Source organism: Littorina saxatilis, linkage group LG13 (assembly GCF_037325665.1).
Source record: "Littorina saxatilis isolate snail1 linkage group LG13, US_GU_Lsax_2.0, whole genome shotgun sequence".
NCBI lineage: Eukaryota > Metazoa > Mollusca > Gastropoda > Littorinimorpha > Littorinidae > Littorina > Littorina saxatilis.
Genome location: NC_090257.1, coordinates 37,095,318 through 37,110,395, shown reverse-complemented (window position 1 = coordinate 37,110,395; position 15,078 = coordinate 37,095,318). Strand labels below are relative to the sequence as shown.

The window sequence follows — 15,078 nt, the reverse complement described above, 5'->3', positions numbered from 1 at the left end:
AGATAGTGATAATGACTCTGATGCAGGTATGAAATTGTGAGGGCAATGATAATAACAGACACCTGGCGCATAAATCAAATTTGCTCTGTAAAGTAGGGGAGACCGGGGCTAGTCCGCCTACTTTTATGCTTTTGGTAGCATAGGCCTAACTGGCGAGTTTGATGAACAAGAAGACTGATTTTTTTTATTTTACATCAAGACAAATTAAATGTGTAGCTGATATCAATGTGCAGACAGTTTTTATGTGCGCATGAACATTTGTTGTACATACTGCTTTAAGTAGACCTACCCTAACGTAGGCGAACTTGCCCCAAGTCGGGGTAAGTCCGCCTACAGGGTGGGGCAAGTCCGCCGCTCTCATCCCATAGTAGGTACAAGACTAGTAGTGGGCAAGCTTTAGTGGGAAAGCTTTTTTAATTCCCTTCAATATTTAGGTTCAAAAATGCCAATGACAAAATACAAAAGAATGTCGAAAGAATGTAACACAAATCGGCGTCAGTCTTTTTTAGACATGAATCTGCAATCCGCTTTACCATCGAGAATAGATGGAGTCACCATCAGAGTCACAGTTATGGCAGATGTAAACTGGACTGTTCCCCACACCTGGACATTCGTCATGTGCCCACCTCTTGCAGCCAGTGCACTGAACCCATGTTGTTAGCTCTAGGCAACGCACCCCTGGTGTGAATGACTAAAAGGTGCAAACGTAAGAATAAACAGACAAAGACGGATGTGCCCCGAGGGCGGACTAGCCCCGGTCTCCCTGACTTCGGTCATTTTAAGCCAATGACAAAACCGCATTGCCAGAATTTTCTTAAAAATAAATAAATTAATTTAACAAGAAAAGGAAATGCTTACACGACTCCTTTCGTCATTTCCCATTACAGTGGAAACCCCCCTATTTTTTTTAGACCCCGACCCTTCTCCTCCAAAATAAGAGGTACTCCCTCCCCCTCCCCATCTGATAGAAGAATCCCTCCATTATTACCCTGCCCCCCCACCTCCTGAATTTTTAAGACATGATTTTTCTCTTCTTTTTTTTCTCAAAAGGAGGATTCCACGGTGTATTACCCCCTCCTTAATTAATTGTTTTTGGTGCTGTAACAGCTTCACAAAATAATGTTCAAGAGCATTCACGTCTGACTTATTGACACAAAATGGATCCTAATGTCACCTGTATCAATCCATTCAGTAATCGAATCCTGAGAATACCCCACCTATACAAACTTGCATGCCCCCCCCCCCCCCCCCCCCCGGAATTTTTTCTCTCCAAGGAACCCAAATGGCGCAATTTGGTGTCATCTAAGCTCCAAGTTTGCCATTAAATTCAGTTTTTAGAACCATTTTTGCCTCCCCCATTTATTTTTTCGGCGGACACTTGCTTTTTCGGCGGAACAAAAAAAAAATTGGCGGAAATTTGCCTTTTGGCGGACAATTCCCGTGCCTGTATTATGAATCGAACATGACCCCCTTTAACCCCCAAAGTTGACCAGGGTCAGTCAAACTTAGGTCAAGTCAGGAGATTATTAAAGCTTAGAAGTGTGCATAGTATCAAAGCTCTAGCTTCAAAACCATCAGATAACCTCAACGTTAAGTTTTTAGATAACGAACATGACCCCGCTGTGACCCCAAAATTGGACGAGGGTCACCCAAACTAGGATCACTTCATGAGATCATCAAACCCTAAAAGTGTACACAGTTTTAGAGGTCTAGCTTTAAAAACTTCCGAGATAACCTCAACGTTAAGTTTTTTTGTCCATGGACGGACACATATGAATCCTAATACTCACCAATTACTCAGGCGAGTCATAAACCATCCCGAAATAAGAAAAACAAAAGCTGTATCCGATTTTCGGTTGTGCAGGACGAGTTCTACGTTTTTGATGAAAAAAAATTCATTCTAAAATGTCCACTGTAAACAGCACTAAGGCTGTTGAATGTTTGGTATGTGACCAAGTGGAGAGATGGGCTTATCTTATTGTAAAAGCTTGGGAGGATCTGAGACGGTGAGTAAAACTGATTATACGGGACGGAGTGTGCTTTTTTTAAACAATGTTTTTAAACATTAATCTTACCAATAGAAAATCAGTGTGGATACCAAAGATCAGACTTTACTGTGGCAAGATTCTCTTAACACTTTATTTCTATGGAAGACTGAGTCAGAAACCAATGACAATTGGCAAATGGAAGACTTAGACTAATTTCAGTGAGAAGGAGAGGTGTCAGCAGCTGGATTCATACATATGAATGAAAGACAGAAAGGACATCATATTAGAGGAACATGGGACGCAACAAATATATAAATACAATATCTCCCACATGGCAGTACACATTCAAGGAAAATAATTCAAGACTTTGAATCGAACAGGAACACTTTATTTCATTTTGACTCTCAACATGCATCCATGTGATGGCATTTAAAACAACAACCGCTCTACCTTACATCTGTCCGCTAATTAATGTTAGCTAATTAGTCATCAAAATGCTAGCTATATGAACATACTGCACAATGTTAAAAACATCCTTTCCTTCACCAAATGCATGGATTTCCTAACCTCAAAGGGGGTGGAAAAAAGGGATGGGGAATAATGCTTTTAACCTTTTTGGGTAAAGGTATCTAATTCCAACCGATTTTTGGGGTACCTAAATCTGACCGATTTTCCCAGTCACATCAAAGACGATGTGCGCACGTCACCACAACAGAAGGAATTCCATTCATACTCGGGTCAGTCATGAACAGGTTGATGACGTGCCTTTACGGACCAATCGTTTTGTCACGAGAGTTGATTTGCGTCATCGGCTGCGCGGCGCGAAAATTTGCCTTGTGTCGTCTGCTTCGCCAGATCCCTCGCAGAGCGAAATTGCAACTTTGTAGTGAAAAAGTACGTCATACGTTTCTTACAAAAAGGTCATAAAACTTGATGAACAGAGTTCTGTTTGATTGAAATAGATGTTACTAAGTGTTTTTGGCTCACGTAAGTGTAGCCTATGCGATCGTAACTTTGTCTGTCTGTGCGTGCGTGCGTATGTGCGTATGTGCGTGCGTGTGTATGTCTGTGGTAGAAACTCTAACATTTGAAGACGTCACATTACATTGACGTCACATTATGACGTAAGAGGGTTAGACGTCACGCGAAGGAAGTACTGAAAGTCTCGGTCATTATTATTTTGAGCGGGCCGAGACTAGTGTACATGCAGACAGACAGATCTAGATCTAGTGTCTCGCTTTCTTGCACAGTTTCACCTATTCTCTTTCTGTGTGTGTGTGTGTGTGTGTGTGTGTGTGTGGTGTGTGTGTGTGTGTGTGTGTGTGTGTGTGTGTGTGTGTGTGTGTGTGTGTATGTGTGACGGAGTCAGTGATTGAGTTTGTGTTACTGTTTGTTTCTTACGTGAGCCTTGATGGCTTCGCCTCTTGTTGGAAGCGTATTTTGATAGTTTGGACTAAGTCTTCTGGCACTTTTTAATCGAAAAGGAGAAAATCTTATCGGTCGGAGTTAGATACCCAGTTTTTGAGTGGGTATCGAAATCCGACCACCTCGCAGAGAATGCAAAACGCTGTACAAAATCCCATTAAAATCATTGATTGTTTACGTTTATGACTCTTGAAAAATCGTATGAACACGGGAAGGTATCAGATTGTGTTTTTATAATGTCCAGTGAATCTTGTTTTGATCAAGTAAAAGCCGCAACCACTCCATACACTTCATGACAGGTGCGCGCGCTCTTGTCTTGCTAAACTGATGAATCGACACCAACATCGCAAATGCGTGGATGGGTGCTTGCGAGCATGTAAGCCTCAGTAAGCTTAATAATAATAGAGTGTTTCGCTCAACAAAAGTCACGAAGTTGTGTGTTTGTGTGTGCGTTTGCGTGTGTGTGTGCCCACGCTGGGTGTAAGAGAAAATGGACAGAATCGTATTTAGCCTTTATCACATGACCTTGATTCATTGTATAGATAGATCTAGGAACAAGCAATATTTGGGGATCAGCTCGTTACTCCCCCGGCTTGTTACTCCCCCTTAGGGTTAGGGTTAGTAACAAGCCGAGGGTTAGTAACAAGCCGGGGGAGTAACGAGCCGGGGGAGTAACGAGCCGGGGTAGTAACGATACGGGGGAGTAACGAGATGCTCCCCAACATTTGTTGGGATGACAGAAAAAGGACAGAAGAGATTTGATATTCACAAACACCTCATCCTGGACGATCAATACTCCCAACTACACGATCAAAACAAGCCGGAAAGAAACATTATGGTCACTGTCATTTAGTTCCAAGTAGATTTCGGTCGGATTTAGATACCCAACGGTCGGATTTAGGTTCCCACACCTACCTCCAATGTTTACCGACAAACGCTTCTTTAATAACGGAAAGTAACGACACGGGCACCTATTTCAAACAAGAATTGCGTACGGAAAACGCCGGTCTTACCAGACAAGACATATTTGCTAAACTTTACGATTTAGAGCCTTGAGAATAAAACAATGATCTCAATCGGTCGGAATTAGATACCCTTACTCTACTGTATGTCTAAAAAATACATAGTAAACAAAGCCCTTTATAAAATAAAAGCCGGTAAATACAGTACAAAACCATACTGTAGATTCCAAAATACTATATGCACAAAACGAGCAAACATCACCCATATACCAGCAAGCAAGACTATTACAGTGGAACCACCCTTTGAAGATCCTTCAGTTTAAGACTCCCTCCCTTTTAAGACGGTGTTTTCTCAGATGTTTTGTTCATAACCTCTGTAAATTTACCCCCATTTTAAGACTCCCTCCTTTTTAAGACCTGATTTTCTCAGATTTATGAAGGTCGTAAAAGGGGTGTTCCACTGTACATATATACAGTTAGGAACAGGTGAAGTGTTGCAAGTACATGGTTAAAACTGGTATAAAGCATTTAGGTGCAGTTAAAGCATTAATGGGTGGTCCCAAACATTTGCTAGAATATTGAACTCGGTCATAACCGATCTGATCTGATCACGTATGAAACTTTACAAAAAACACCTGGTTTTTATCTGACAAATCTGTATAACACAGAAGGTATCACACCAATGAGCATTGCATGTAGCCGTAACTTAAATCGCAGGGTGGCAGTTGATCATACAGTCAAAATGGTACATGTGAAATGTATGATTAGCTTGAAGTGTCAGTTTGTACATGTACCTGTAGATAATTTTTTAAATCACAGACATGTGTATAGTACTAATACAAGCCCATGGATTTTCTTTCAGTCAAAACTGGCTATTTTGTCAAAAGATACTACATGTACTGCAGTTGCCTTGCACATTCACTGAATGTTCTTTGGTGCCACACTGTCAATTTAATTCAGTGACAAAAAATTATGTTGGGAACTCAACAAAAAAACATGCATACAAAGTACAAACAAAACTCTAAATAAACGCCCTTGTGATCATCATTAGAACGAACGTCACAAAAATCAAACACACAATATACACACACAATACACACACACACACACACACACAAAACTACACACACAATAAGAAACCCGAGTTTTACATAAAACAAGAAGGGCAAAGCCCATACGACTCACATGCTTGACCTTGACCTTTACATGACCTTCAGGGTCAAGGTCAAATAACTAAACCTAGCAATGACATCATACACTAAGAACTGCTTTACACATTTTTCCTACCAAAATACATGTGACCTTGACCCAAGGTCAAGGTCATCCAAGGTCATGCAACACAAAGCTGTTAATTCAAGACATAGGAAGTACAATGGTGCTTATTGGCTCTTTCTACCATGAGATATGGTCACTTTTAGTGGTTCACTACCTTATTTTGGTCACATTTCATAAGGGTCAAAGTGACCTTGACCTTGATCATATGTGACCAAATGTGTCTCATGATGAAAGCATAACATGTGCCCCACATAATTTTTAAGTTTGAAACAGTTATCTTCCATAGTTCAGGGTCAAGGTCACTTCAAAATATGTATACAATCCAACTTTGAAGAGCTCCTGTGACCTTGACCTTGAAGCAAGGTAAACCAAACTGGTATCAAAAGATGGGGCTTACTTTGCCCTATATAACATATATAGGTGAGGTATTCAATCTCAAAAACTTCAGAGAAAATGTGAAAAATATGAAAAATAGCTGTTTTTTAGACAACATTTATGGCCCCTGCGACCTTGACCTGGAAGCAAGGTCAAGATGCTATGTATGTTTTTTGGGGCCTTGTCATCATACACCATCTTGCCAAATTTGGTACTGATAGACTGAATAGTGTCCAAGAAATATCCAACGTTAAAGTTTTCCGGACGGCCGGACGGACGACTCGGGTGAGTACATAGACTCACTTTTGCTTCGCATGTGAGTCAAAAATCAAACAACAAAATCTGCACAAACCATTTACACAAGCCAGTTTAAAAAAAATATACTTCTCAAGTTCTGCCATGCAAACAAAACATACAATGAGTCAGACATTCGCAATTAACATGAGCACATCAAAATCACAATATTTGAATACCTTGGTTAAAAATAAAAAAACAAAATAAACAAGTCGCGTAAGGCAAAATTACTACATTTAGTCAAGCTGTGGAACTCACAGAATGAAAGTGAACGTAGTCCGCCGCTAGTGCAAAAGGCAGTGAAAGTGACGAGCCTGTTTGGCGCGGTAGCGATTGCGCTGCGCTTCATAGCACGCTTTACTGTACCTCTCTTCGTTTTAACTTTCTGAACGTGTTTTTAATCCAAACATATCATATCTATATGTTTTTGGAATCAGGAACCGACAAGGAATAAGATGAAATAGTTTTTAAAACGATTTCCGAAATTTAATTTTGATCATAATTTTTATATTTTTAATTTTCAGAGCTTGTTTTTAATCCAAATATAACATATGTATATGTTTTTGGAATCAGAAAATGACGAAGAATAAGATGAAATTGTTTTTGGATCGTTTAATAAAAAAATAATTTTAATTACAAGTTTCCGATTTTTAATGACCAAACTCACTCATTAGTTTTTAAGCCACCAAGCTGAAATGCAATACCAAATCCCGGCCTTCGTCGAAGATTGCTTTGCCAAAATTTCAATCAATTTAATGGAAAAATGAGGGTGTGACAGTGCCGCCTCAACTTTTACAAAAAGCCGGATATGACGTCATCAAAGGTATTTATCGAACAAATGAAAAAAACATCCGGGGATATCATACCCAGGAACTCTCATGTCAAATTTCATAAAGATCGGCCCAGTAGTTTAGTCTGAATCGCTCTACACACACACACAGACAGACAGACAGACAGACAGACACACACACATACACCACAACCCTCGTCTCGATTCCCCCCTCTATGTTAAAACATTTAGTCAAAACTTGACTAAATGTAAAAAGATCAGCTACCAACTGCAGTGTGATATGGTGAGTATCTCCATGACACAACACCAACTTGACAAAAACCTCCCCCCCCCCCCCCCACCCCTCCCTTCTCCCCAATGCAGGAACCCCTTTAAATAATGTCTATATCCAGGCAATATACACAAGTAACATTGTACTAGCCATATCTTAAAAACTCTGCATATAATTATAAAACAAGAAACAAAAAACATATCATGACACTTATAGCTGATGCCAAGGATAAAACTCTTCTGACTTGCAAAAACACCAAGAGCTGTATTCTACAACCCTTAGCACAAAGCACCCCCACCCATGGCACATCAGCACAGGCTGTGGTAACTTGAAACCTATCTCACTCCTCTGTCTCTCACACAAATCACCCTGACCTTTTCTAGCACCATTATGGAACATGAACTTGGCACATTCACATTGTTAGTTAGACAAAAAGCAAACCTCACAGGGTCACAAACTGCACGTAATCCACCCCCCCCCCCCCCATTTCACCCTCACCAACAGAACCCCCACCCCTCATGGTAAATCAACTTTAAACACATCTCCACGAGATCATAAACTACTAAAAATAAAAACACCCCACCCAATGTACGGTACAATAACTAAGCACGTTAACCCACACGGTTACTTATTCTTCCAGAACCACGGGTTCAAGTGAGTAAAAACACATGCACATACCATCCCCCCCCCCCCCCCCCCCCCCAACATTCCCTGTCTATCTTCCAGCCACTAATGGTACATCAACCAGGAACATCAACTCTGTTAGTGTTACTTCTCCAGTTGATAGGGCAGGTTGTAGCAATTTTCAAATCTACCCCCCCCCCCCCCTCCCCCCAATCCTTCAGTCCCTTATGGTTCAACAACCACGCATATCAACACTGTTAGTGTTACTTCTCCAGTTGGTACCGCAGGATGTAGCAATTTCAAATCTACCTCTAAACCCCCCCACTCCCCTCCTCCTCACCCTACCCCACCAATATTCCAGCCCTTTCTGCTACAACAACTAGGCATATCAACACCGTTACTGTTACGTGTCATTCTGGGAGCGGAGTTTATAGCAATTTCAAATCCCCCCACCTTCCCCAACGATCTTCCAGCCCCTTATGGTACAATCAGCGGGCACTGTTAGTGTTATTTGTCCAGTTGGTACCACAGGTTGTAGCAATTTCAAATCTACCTCTAAATCCCCACCCTACCCCACAAATCTCCCAGTCCCTTGTGGTACAATATAAGCTGGCATCAACACTCTCAGCCTAACCTGCACAGTTGGTATCGCAGGTTGTAGCAATTTCAAATCTTCCTCAAAATTCCCTCCCACCTTCACCGCCCCACCAATCTTCCAGCCCCTTATGGAACAACAACCAGGCACACATCAACACTGTTAATGTTACTTGTACAGATGGTACCATAGGTTGTAGCAATTTCAAATCTACCTCTAAATAACTCTCCCCTCCAACCTCCTCCCCACCAATCTTCCAGCCCCTTATGGTACAACAAGGATATATATCAACACTGTTACTGGTCCAGTTGGTACTGCGGGTTGTACCAATTTCAAATCTACCCCCCCCCCCCCCCCCCCCAATTTTCCAACCCCTAATGGTACAACAACCAGGCATATCAAGACAGTTACTGTTAGTGTTACTCGTCCAGTTGGTACTGCAGGTTGGAGCAATTTCAAATCTACATCAAAATAACCCCCTCCCAACCCTCCCCCCCCCCCCCCCCCCCCCCCCTCATAACTCTCAAATCTTCCAGTCCCTGATGGTACAACAACCAGGCATATCAACACTGTGACTGTCAGTGTTACTTGTCTAGCTGGTACCGCAGGTTGTAGCAATTTCAAATCTACCTCTTACCCCCCCCCCCCCCCCCCCCAAATGTTTCCCCCCCCCCCTTATGGTACACCAACCAGGCATATCAACACTGTTACTGTCAGTGTTACTTTTTCAGTTGGTACTGCAAGTTTTAGCAATTTCAAACAAACCTCTTAATAACCCTCCCCCCCCTCCCCCCCCTACAACCCCTTATGGTACAACAACCAGGCATATAAACACTGTGACTATCAGTGTTACTTGTCCTTCTGGGAGCGCAGGTTGTAGCGGCTCGAAGAGCCGCCCAGGTTGTAGCCGGAGCCGCGGGAGGCGTCACGGTGATGGGAGCTGTCACGCTTCCTGCCGCGACGGTACTCGGGCGACAAGCCATACTCGCGGAGCTCGGCCCAGGTGTGGTACATGAGGACTACGGGGACGACCACCCAGATCATGTTGAAGAAGAAGAGGTAGACCCACTTGTACAGGGCGTTGTCCGTCACCAGGGCTTTGCTGCCCGTCAGCCACTCGGGGCAGAACGTCATCCAGCCTTGGAGAAAAAGAACACCCACAAATTTGTTACTGACATACAGCTCAGTTGCGTAGTGGATTAGACATCGGCCACCTAATCGGAAGGTTGCGAGTTCAAATTTCAGCTGCGGCCGCCCGGTGGGTTAAGAGTGGATTTTTTTTGATATCCCGAGTCAACTTTGTCCGAGTTATCTGCAGACCTGCTAGTGACTTAACCCCTTCGTGTGTACACGCAAGCACAAGACCAAGTGCACATGGAAAAGGTCCTGTTACCTATGTCCGAGAGGTTAGAAAAAAACAAAAATACCCAGCATGCTTCCCCAGAAATTGGCGTATGCTGCCTGAATGGCGGGGTATTAATGGTCATACTTGTAAAAATCCACTCGTTCAAAACCAAGAGTAAACATGGGAGAGACAGCCCATGAACGAAGAAGAAGAAGAAGGAGACATACAGCTCAACCTAACGTCTGGATATTGTGCCACAGGGACAGAGAATCTAGAGCATCAGAGAAATTCCTTCAGCCAGGTAGAAACAATTGTCTGATATAGTTTGTTACTGACATACCACACAGCTGAATATCTGGATGACATATGCCAGAGGAACAGATAAACTAATCGAACATCAGAACAGCTTTTTCCAAGACTTAATTCTCCCTTGAAAGACATGCACTGAAGTGGTGTTATTTATCAGTGTCACTGATTTTTTTCCCCGTTTAAAATAAATTTAGATCCCAAGCAAGCTCCATAACATCAATTCGTTCTTAACAAATTTCAGCTGACGATAGAGATCACAAGTTAGTGTGCATAACAGACAACTGTACATCCCGCTGTAGACAGTACAGCTGATTTTCTCCAATCTTTTCAGATTGCCACGACTTCTCAACGAATAGTAAGCTTGGCGACTAGGAGGGGCTACTGCCACATGCTCCCAAGCCCCCACTGCCTATTTAAGACTTTTCCGAGAGATTATTTGATCATTAACAGCTATTGTGTTTTCAGCGTAGCAATAGGGTCCGATATTTAGACGAGACAAGTATAATGCCGACGAGTCGAAGATGCGTTGATCTCAGGTTTTGATAGCAGACGCCGTTTCTTAGGCGCATTAGTTTTGCGCAGGCGCCACACTGACTTTGGGAAAAAACTCGATTTGACAACACAGCTGTTAAACAGCTTTTTATTAGTTCATTTGAATACAACAAAAAGAAGTTTGAGTTTTTTTGAATTTTGAACAAGACTACTTGTGAAGAAGACCAAAACACAACATAAACGGAAAACTAGAAGCAACTGAAGAACTAGAATGCAACAAGGGGAGGAGAAGAGAACAGCTAATCGCGAGCAGACGGCAGCGAAGTTTTCAGTTTGGGTGAATGGCATTTATACTTGTCTCGTCATGAAGCGAATTTTTCAACCTCAGTTATAAACGACTACATGAATGTTAGTACCATGGGTTGTACATCAATACTTCAGAGGGGAAGTGGGGTATTTAGTGTGGAGTTACGAGATAAGAAAAGCCGAATGCGAAAGTTTGTGTCAGTCGGCAACTGACACAGGCACACAAAAACGGCTGTTCCGTTTTACTCCCCTGTTTGTACTACATCTTTCGACTTTGGGCATTTTGTGGTGTTTAGGGACAGAAAATAATTGATGTAGTCCTGTTTCATCGGGAAGTGAGCAGAAAAGGGTATGCTAATTGCTATCGACATTTGTAAAGCTGAAAAACATTCCCGAGAAGAATTTCAAGTTGTGAGTGTATGCTGTTGTCGATTAAAACATTGTGTGGTACAGATGGGTAAACCTCAACCATGTGTCTTTGTTATTGCCAATATGCTTTTGGATATTGGCAAAAATGGCCGACTTCCGTAGCATTATGCTTTGATGATCGGAAGAGACCATCCAATCACAGCCCCCGAATTCACCCACGTGTCCATCAGAATAGCTATATAAAGTTATCTTTATTTTACGACTCCTTCTCCTTTTGAGACATGATTTTCTCAGATATATTTTGCAAGTCTCAAAAGGGAGGTGCCACCGACTGTGCAGGACAAACCTCTGCAGCTTGGATGAACATGCAACCCTCAACCTATAGGTCTCATACAAATTACGTGAGTGTTTTTTTTAAGTCTTACCTCCATACAGTTCGCAGACACACAGGACCAGCTGCACATAGTGCCTGTAGAACTTCCTGGCAGTGATGGCATGGATGAGCAGCAGGCACAGCGCACCGTCCACAAACACCGTCAGTATCTCCAAGGACACAATGGTGGGGTCCGAGTGAAGCCAGCGGCTGTCAGCTTTCCCGTACTCCTTCCCTGTGGAGACAAGAGAAGTTAACTCAAATTGTAATACATGAAGAAGAGTGCTGAAATAATTGTCTACCAAATCTGTCTTGCACAAACTTGAAAAATCTTTCATTAACCAAGCACCTTTCCAAGCTGTGGAGTGTGTGTGTGTGTGTGTGTGTGTGTGTGTGTGTGTGTGTGTGTGTGTGTGTGTGTGTGTGTGTAGCACACTGTCACTGTGAGAATAGTAACATGCACAACATGTCAATCCTTAATCGTTTTAAAAGTTGTCATGATCTAAATTATCTCAAAGTTAATTTTGTTGTTGTATTTTGTTGTTGTTGTACCTAAAACTTCATAATCACATCAACAAAAAATGCCTGATTGGGAACAGTGAAGGAAGAGAGTCCTGTGTTACCTTTATTAATCAAATGTTATTTACTCATAAACTTCTCAACATGTAGCCCTGTGACTCCGAGTTGGTTGCAGACGTAAATTAAAATACAACCCCAGTCACAGACTAAAGTCAAAATTAACTTTTAGATTACAGTGGAACACCCCTTTTATCACCCCCCCCCCCCCCCTCAATTCAAGACTGTTTTCTCAGACTTTCTGTTACTATGGGTTGTAAGTTTACCCTAATTTAAAGAACCCCTCCCTTTCACCTCCCAGATCCGATTTTGTTAGAATGTTAGTGGTCTTAAAAGGGCGGTTCCACCGTATTATGAATTTTTTTTTCTCTCGACATGACATCTCATCTTACACAGCGCAGCAGTCAAATGGGTTGAATTTGCCACAGTTCCCGTCAGGGACAGGTACACAAAAGAGCCTTCCTGAAAAAACACAAGAAAACACTTAGTAAGACAATTGTTTGGTCTACCATGCTTCGGGTTTAAAATAGAACACAGCAAAATCTATCACCAGCATCAGCTTACTTCCTGAACTCAGAACTCGACCAAGCAGTGATGGCGCTAGTATTTTTTCAAACCGGTACGCAAACTTTTATGATGCAAACAGTCCAGAAAAAAACCGGTAGGCAGGTCATTGGAACCAGTTAGAGTCCAACTCAGAGACCTGGTTTTATTGTTTTACCAGCAAAAAACCCCAGGTACAGTAGTTCTAAAAATCAACCGGTAGGTCATACCGGCAGCCAATTTTGTTCCGGTACTTTCTCATTTCAACCGGTAAAATACCGGTAATTACCGGTTAACGCCAATACTGTCAAGCAAGTGCAAATTTGGGAAAGGGTCAGATATGTGCTGCAGGTATAAGTACATCAACAGTCAGCTCCATTTCAATATAATCAAACAAAAAAGCCAGCTTTCTGATGTGTACGATGTGTCTGGAAACACCTCCGCGCGGAGTGGTTTTGCGGCCAGCGCAGCAACGATAAAGAGGGAAATTTTCTCGGTTCGCGCAGCAGCAAGCACTATGTCTCTAGACTGTATATATTGAGAACAGGCTTTAGCGCACAGCTGCATACAGTGAATTTTGCTGCACATGTTTTGCTCTGTGCAGTACATACTACATGATGTAGTAAGGTGTTTCTTCAGCAGTAGATGCTGATGGGCCGGCTGGCAATGATGCATTCAAATGACACGTTTTAACCTCATGACGACATCAAAAGTCTGATGATATTTCTTTGAAACTGGGTTCCAGTCTGGATCTCTGGCCCCTTTATGCTCTGTGGGATGCTTTTGTGCGATTTCATGTCAGATTACACGAAATGTGGCGCACCAAGGAGAAATTTGTTATGGGACCAGGGATGTCCTTTCGGCAACCAAGCACTCTCGTGTACATGTATATGCACTAAAGTTGTGCAGTGCGGATCCTGCGTTTTCAGGAATTTCTAACCGTTTGCGGTATGAGCCGTTTGGGTACACCCGTCTGCCCATGGCGGTTTGACCGAAATCCCTCTTCGTTTCAAAGCAGTAAACGAAGAGCAGTCTGGACATTGAAGATGCTGTCCATGGCAGAACTTAATTATATTATGAACACATATCATAATAGACACTGGCTCTCCTGGCCCCTTTAGTCTTTACCAACCCTCCCTGTGTTTGTCATGTTCGGTTGGAATCACACTAAAGTTTGGGGTTCGGGAAACGGACTACAACTTGCGTCTGCTTTTGATTCAAGACATTTTGTGTGCCAATAAAAGTGAGAGTACTGAAGTTTTGGGTTGCTTTTTATTGTACCTATTCATTCTTTTTTTGGTCCTGTTTAACAAGGTATGAATTTGTAGCAATTAACATCCCTGTGGGACTAAGTGAAATGAGTTGTGTTCGCCGTTCCTTTGAGTGATAGGACTAAAGAAAACGCGCAGCGCAGTAAAAGCACATTGAAAAAGAAATACTGTGCGCATCACAGTTGTGGCCTGGCGCAGATGTCCTGGGGCATACTGCGTATTAGAACAGCCTGTAAGGTTCCAAAAATCAGGAATCAAATAATAAGGGTGCTGCTCAGACAGACCAACATAAATCTTAGACGAGAGCAATACAAATACATAATTCTTTAGTTTTTACTCTCATTTACCAAAGTAAAATGGATCAGCGCGTCGAACACCAGCCAAGCAAGGATCCATTTCTCTACCGGTGGGAGTCTCTTGCCGAGACGAGATCCAGCAGCAACGCTTGCGATCGCATACACAGCAGTGACAGCCAACGATACAAACGTCGTAAGCGTGAGTAATGCCATCTTGTGAGTTAGGGGTCCACCTGTAAGGCTCACGTGCAAAAGAAAAGACAAGTAAAGTGGCGTGATTCAAAGTGTCAATGGCTTCTCAAGTTTCTCGTACGTTGAACTCAGCGCGTTACTGGTTACAAGTAATGCGCATGCGTGATCCTGATGTAATGAGCAGAGCTAAAACTAATTTCTTTTTCTTATCGATTCGATAAAAAAACACCTTTCACTCACATTCATCATCAAAAATTATGCACAATATTATCGATTAGAAAAAAAGCCAGCTGGTGATCTAAAATGTGCAATTAATATACGAAAATAACGACAGCGATCCCACTTCAGGTTCCACACCTTTCGACATAGAACAGCCGTTCTGATTGGCGAGTAAAAATAATACATTA

At 42.3% G+C, this 15,078-nt stretch overlaps 1 protein-coding gene across 1 annotated transcript; it reads right to left on the bottom strand.

The window, feature by feature from the left end:
• Window positions 1-9,379: 9,379 nt before the first annotated feature.
• On the bottom strand, window positions 9,380-14,830 carry LOC138946090 (emopamil-binding protein-like). Its single transcript, XM_070317600.1, has 4 exons — window positions 14,531-14,830; window positions 12,762-12,831; window positions 11,846-12,028; window positions 9,380-9,738 (listed from the first exon to the last, which is right to left on the bottom strand). Exons 1-4 carry the CDS (start codon window positions 14,690-14,692, stop codon window positions 9,449-9,451), a joined length of 705 nt encoding a protein of 234 aa, XP_070173701.1. The 5' UTR covers window positions 14,693-14,830; the 3' UTR covers window positions 9,380-9,448.
• Between the last annotated feature and the right edge of the window lie 248 nt (window positions 14,831-15,078).

Bases quoted from the DNA above. Each gene is read 5' to 3' on its own strand.
- LOC138946090 (XM_070317600.1), bottom strand. From the start codon at position 14,692: ATGGCATTACTCACGCTTACGACGTTTGTATCGTTGGCTGTCACTGCT. The intron at 12,832-14,530 runs GTAAATGAGAGT...GTGTTTTTTCAG, and splicing joins CGCTGATCCATTTTACTTTG to GAAGGCTCTTTTGTGTACCT. The intron at 12,029-12,761 runs GTAAGATGAGAT...TTGTCTCCACAG, and splicing joins CCATTTGACTGCTGCGCTGT to GGAAGGAGTACGGGAAAGCT.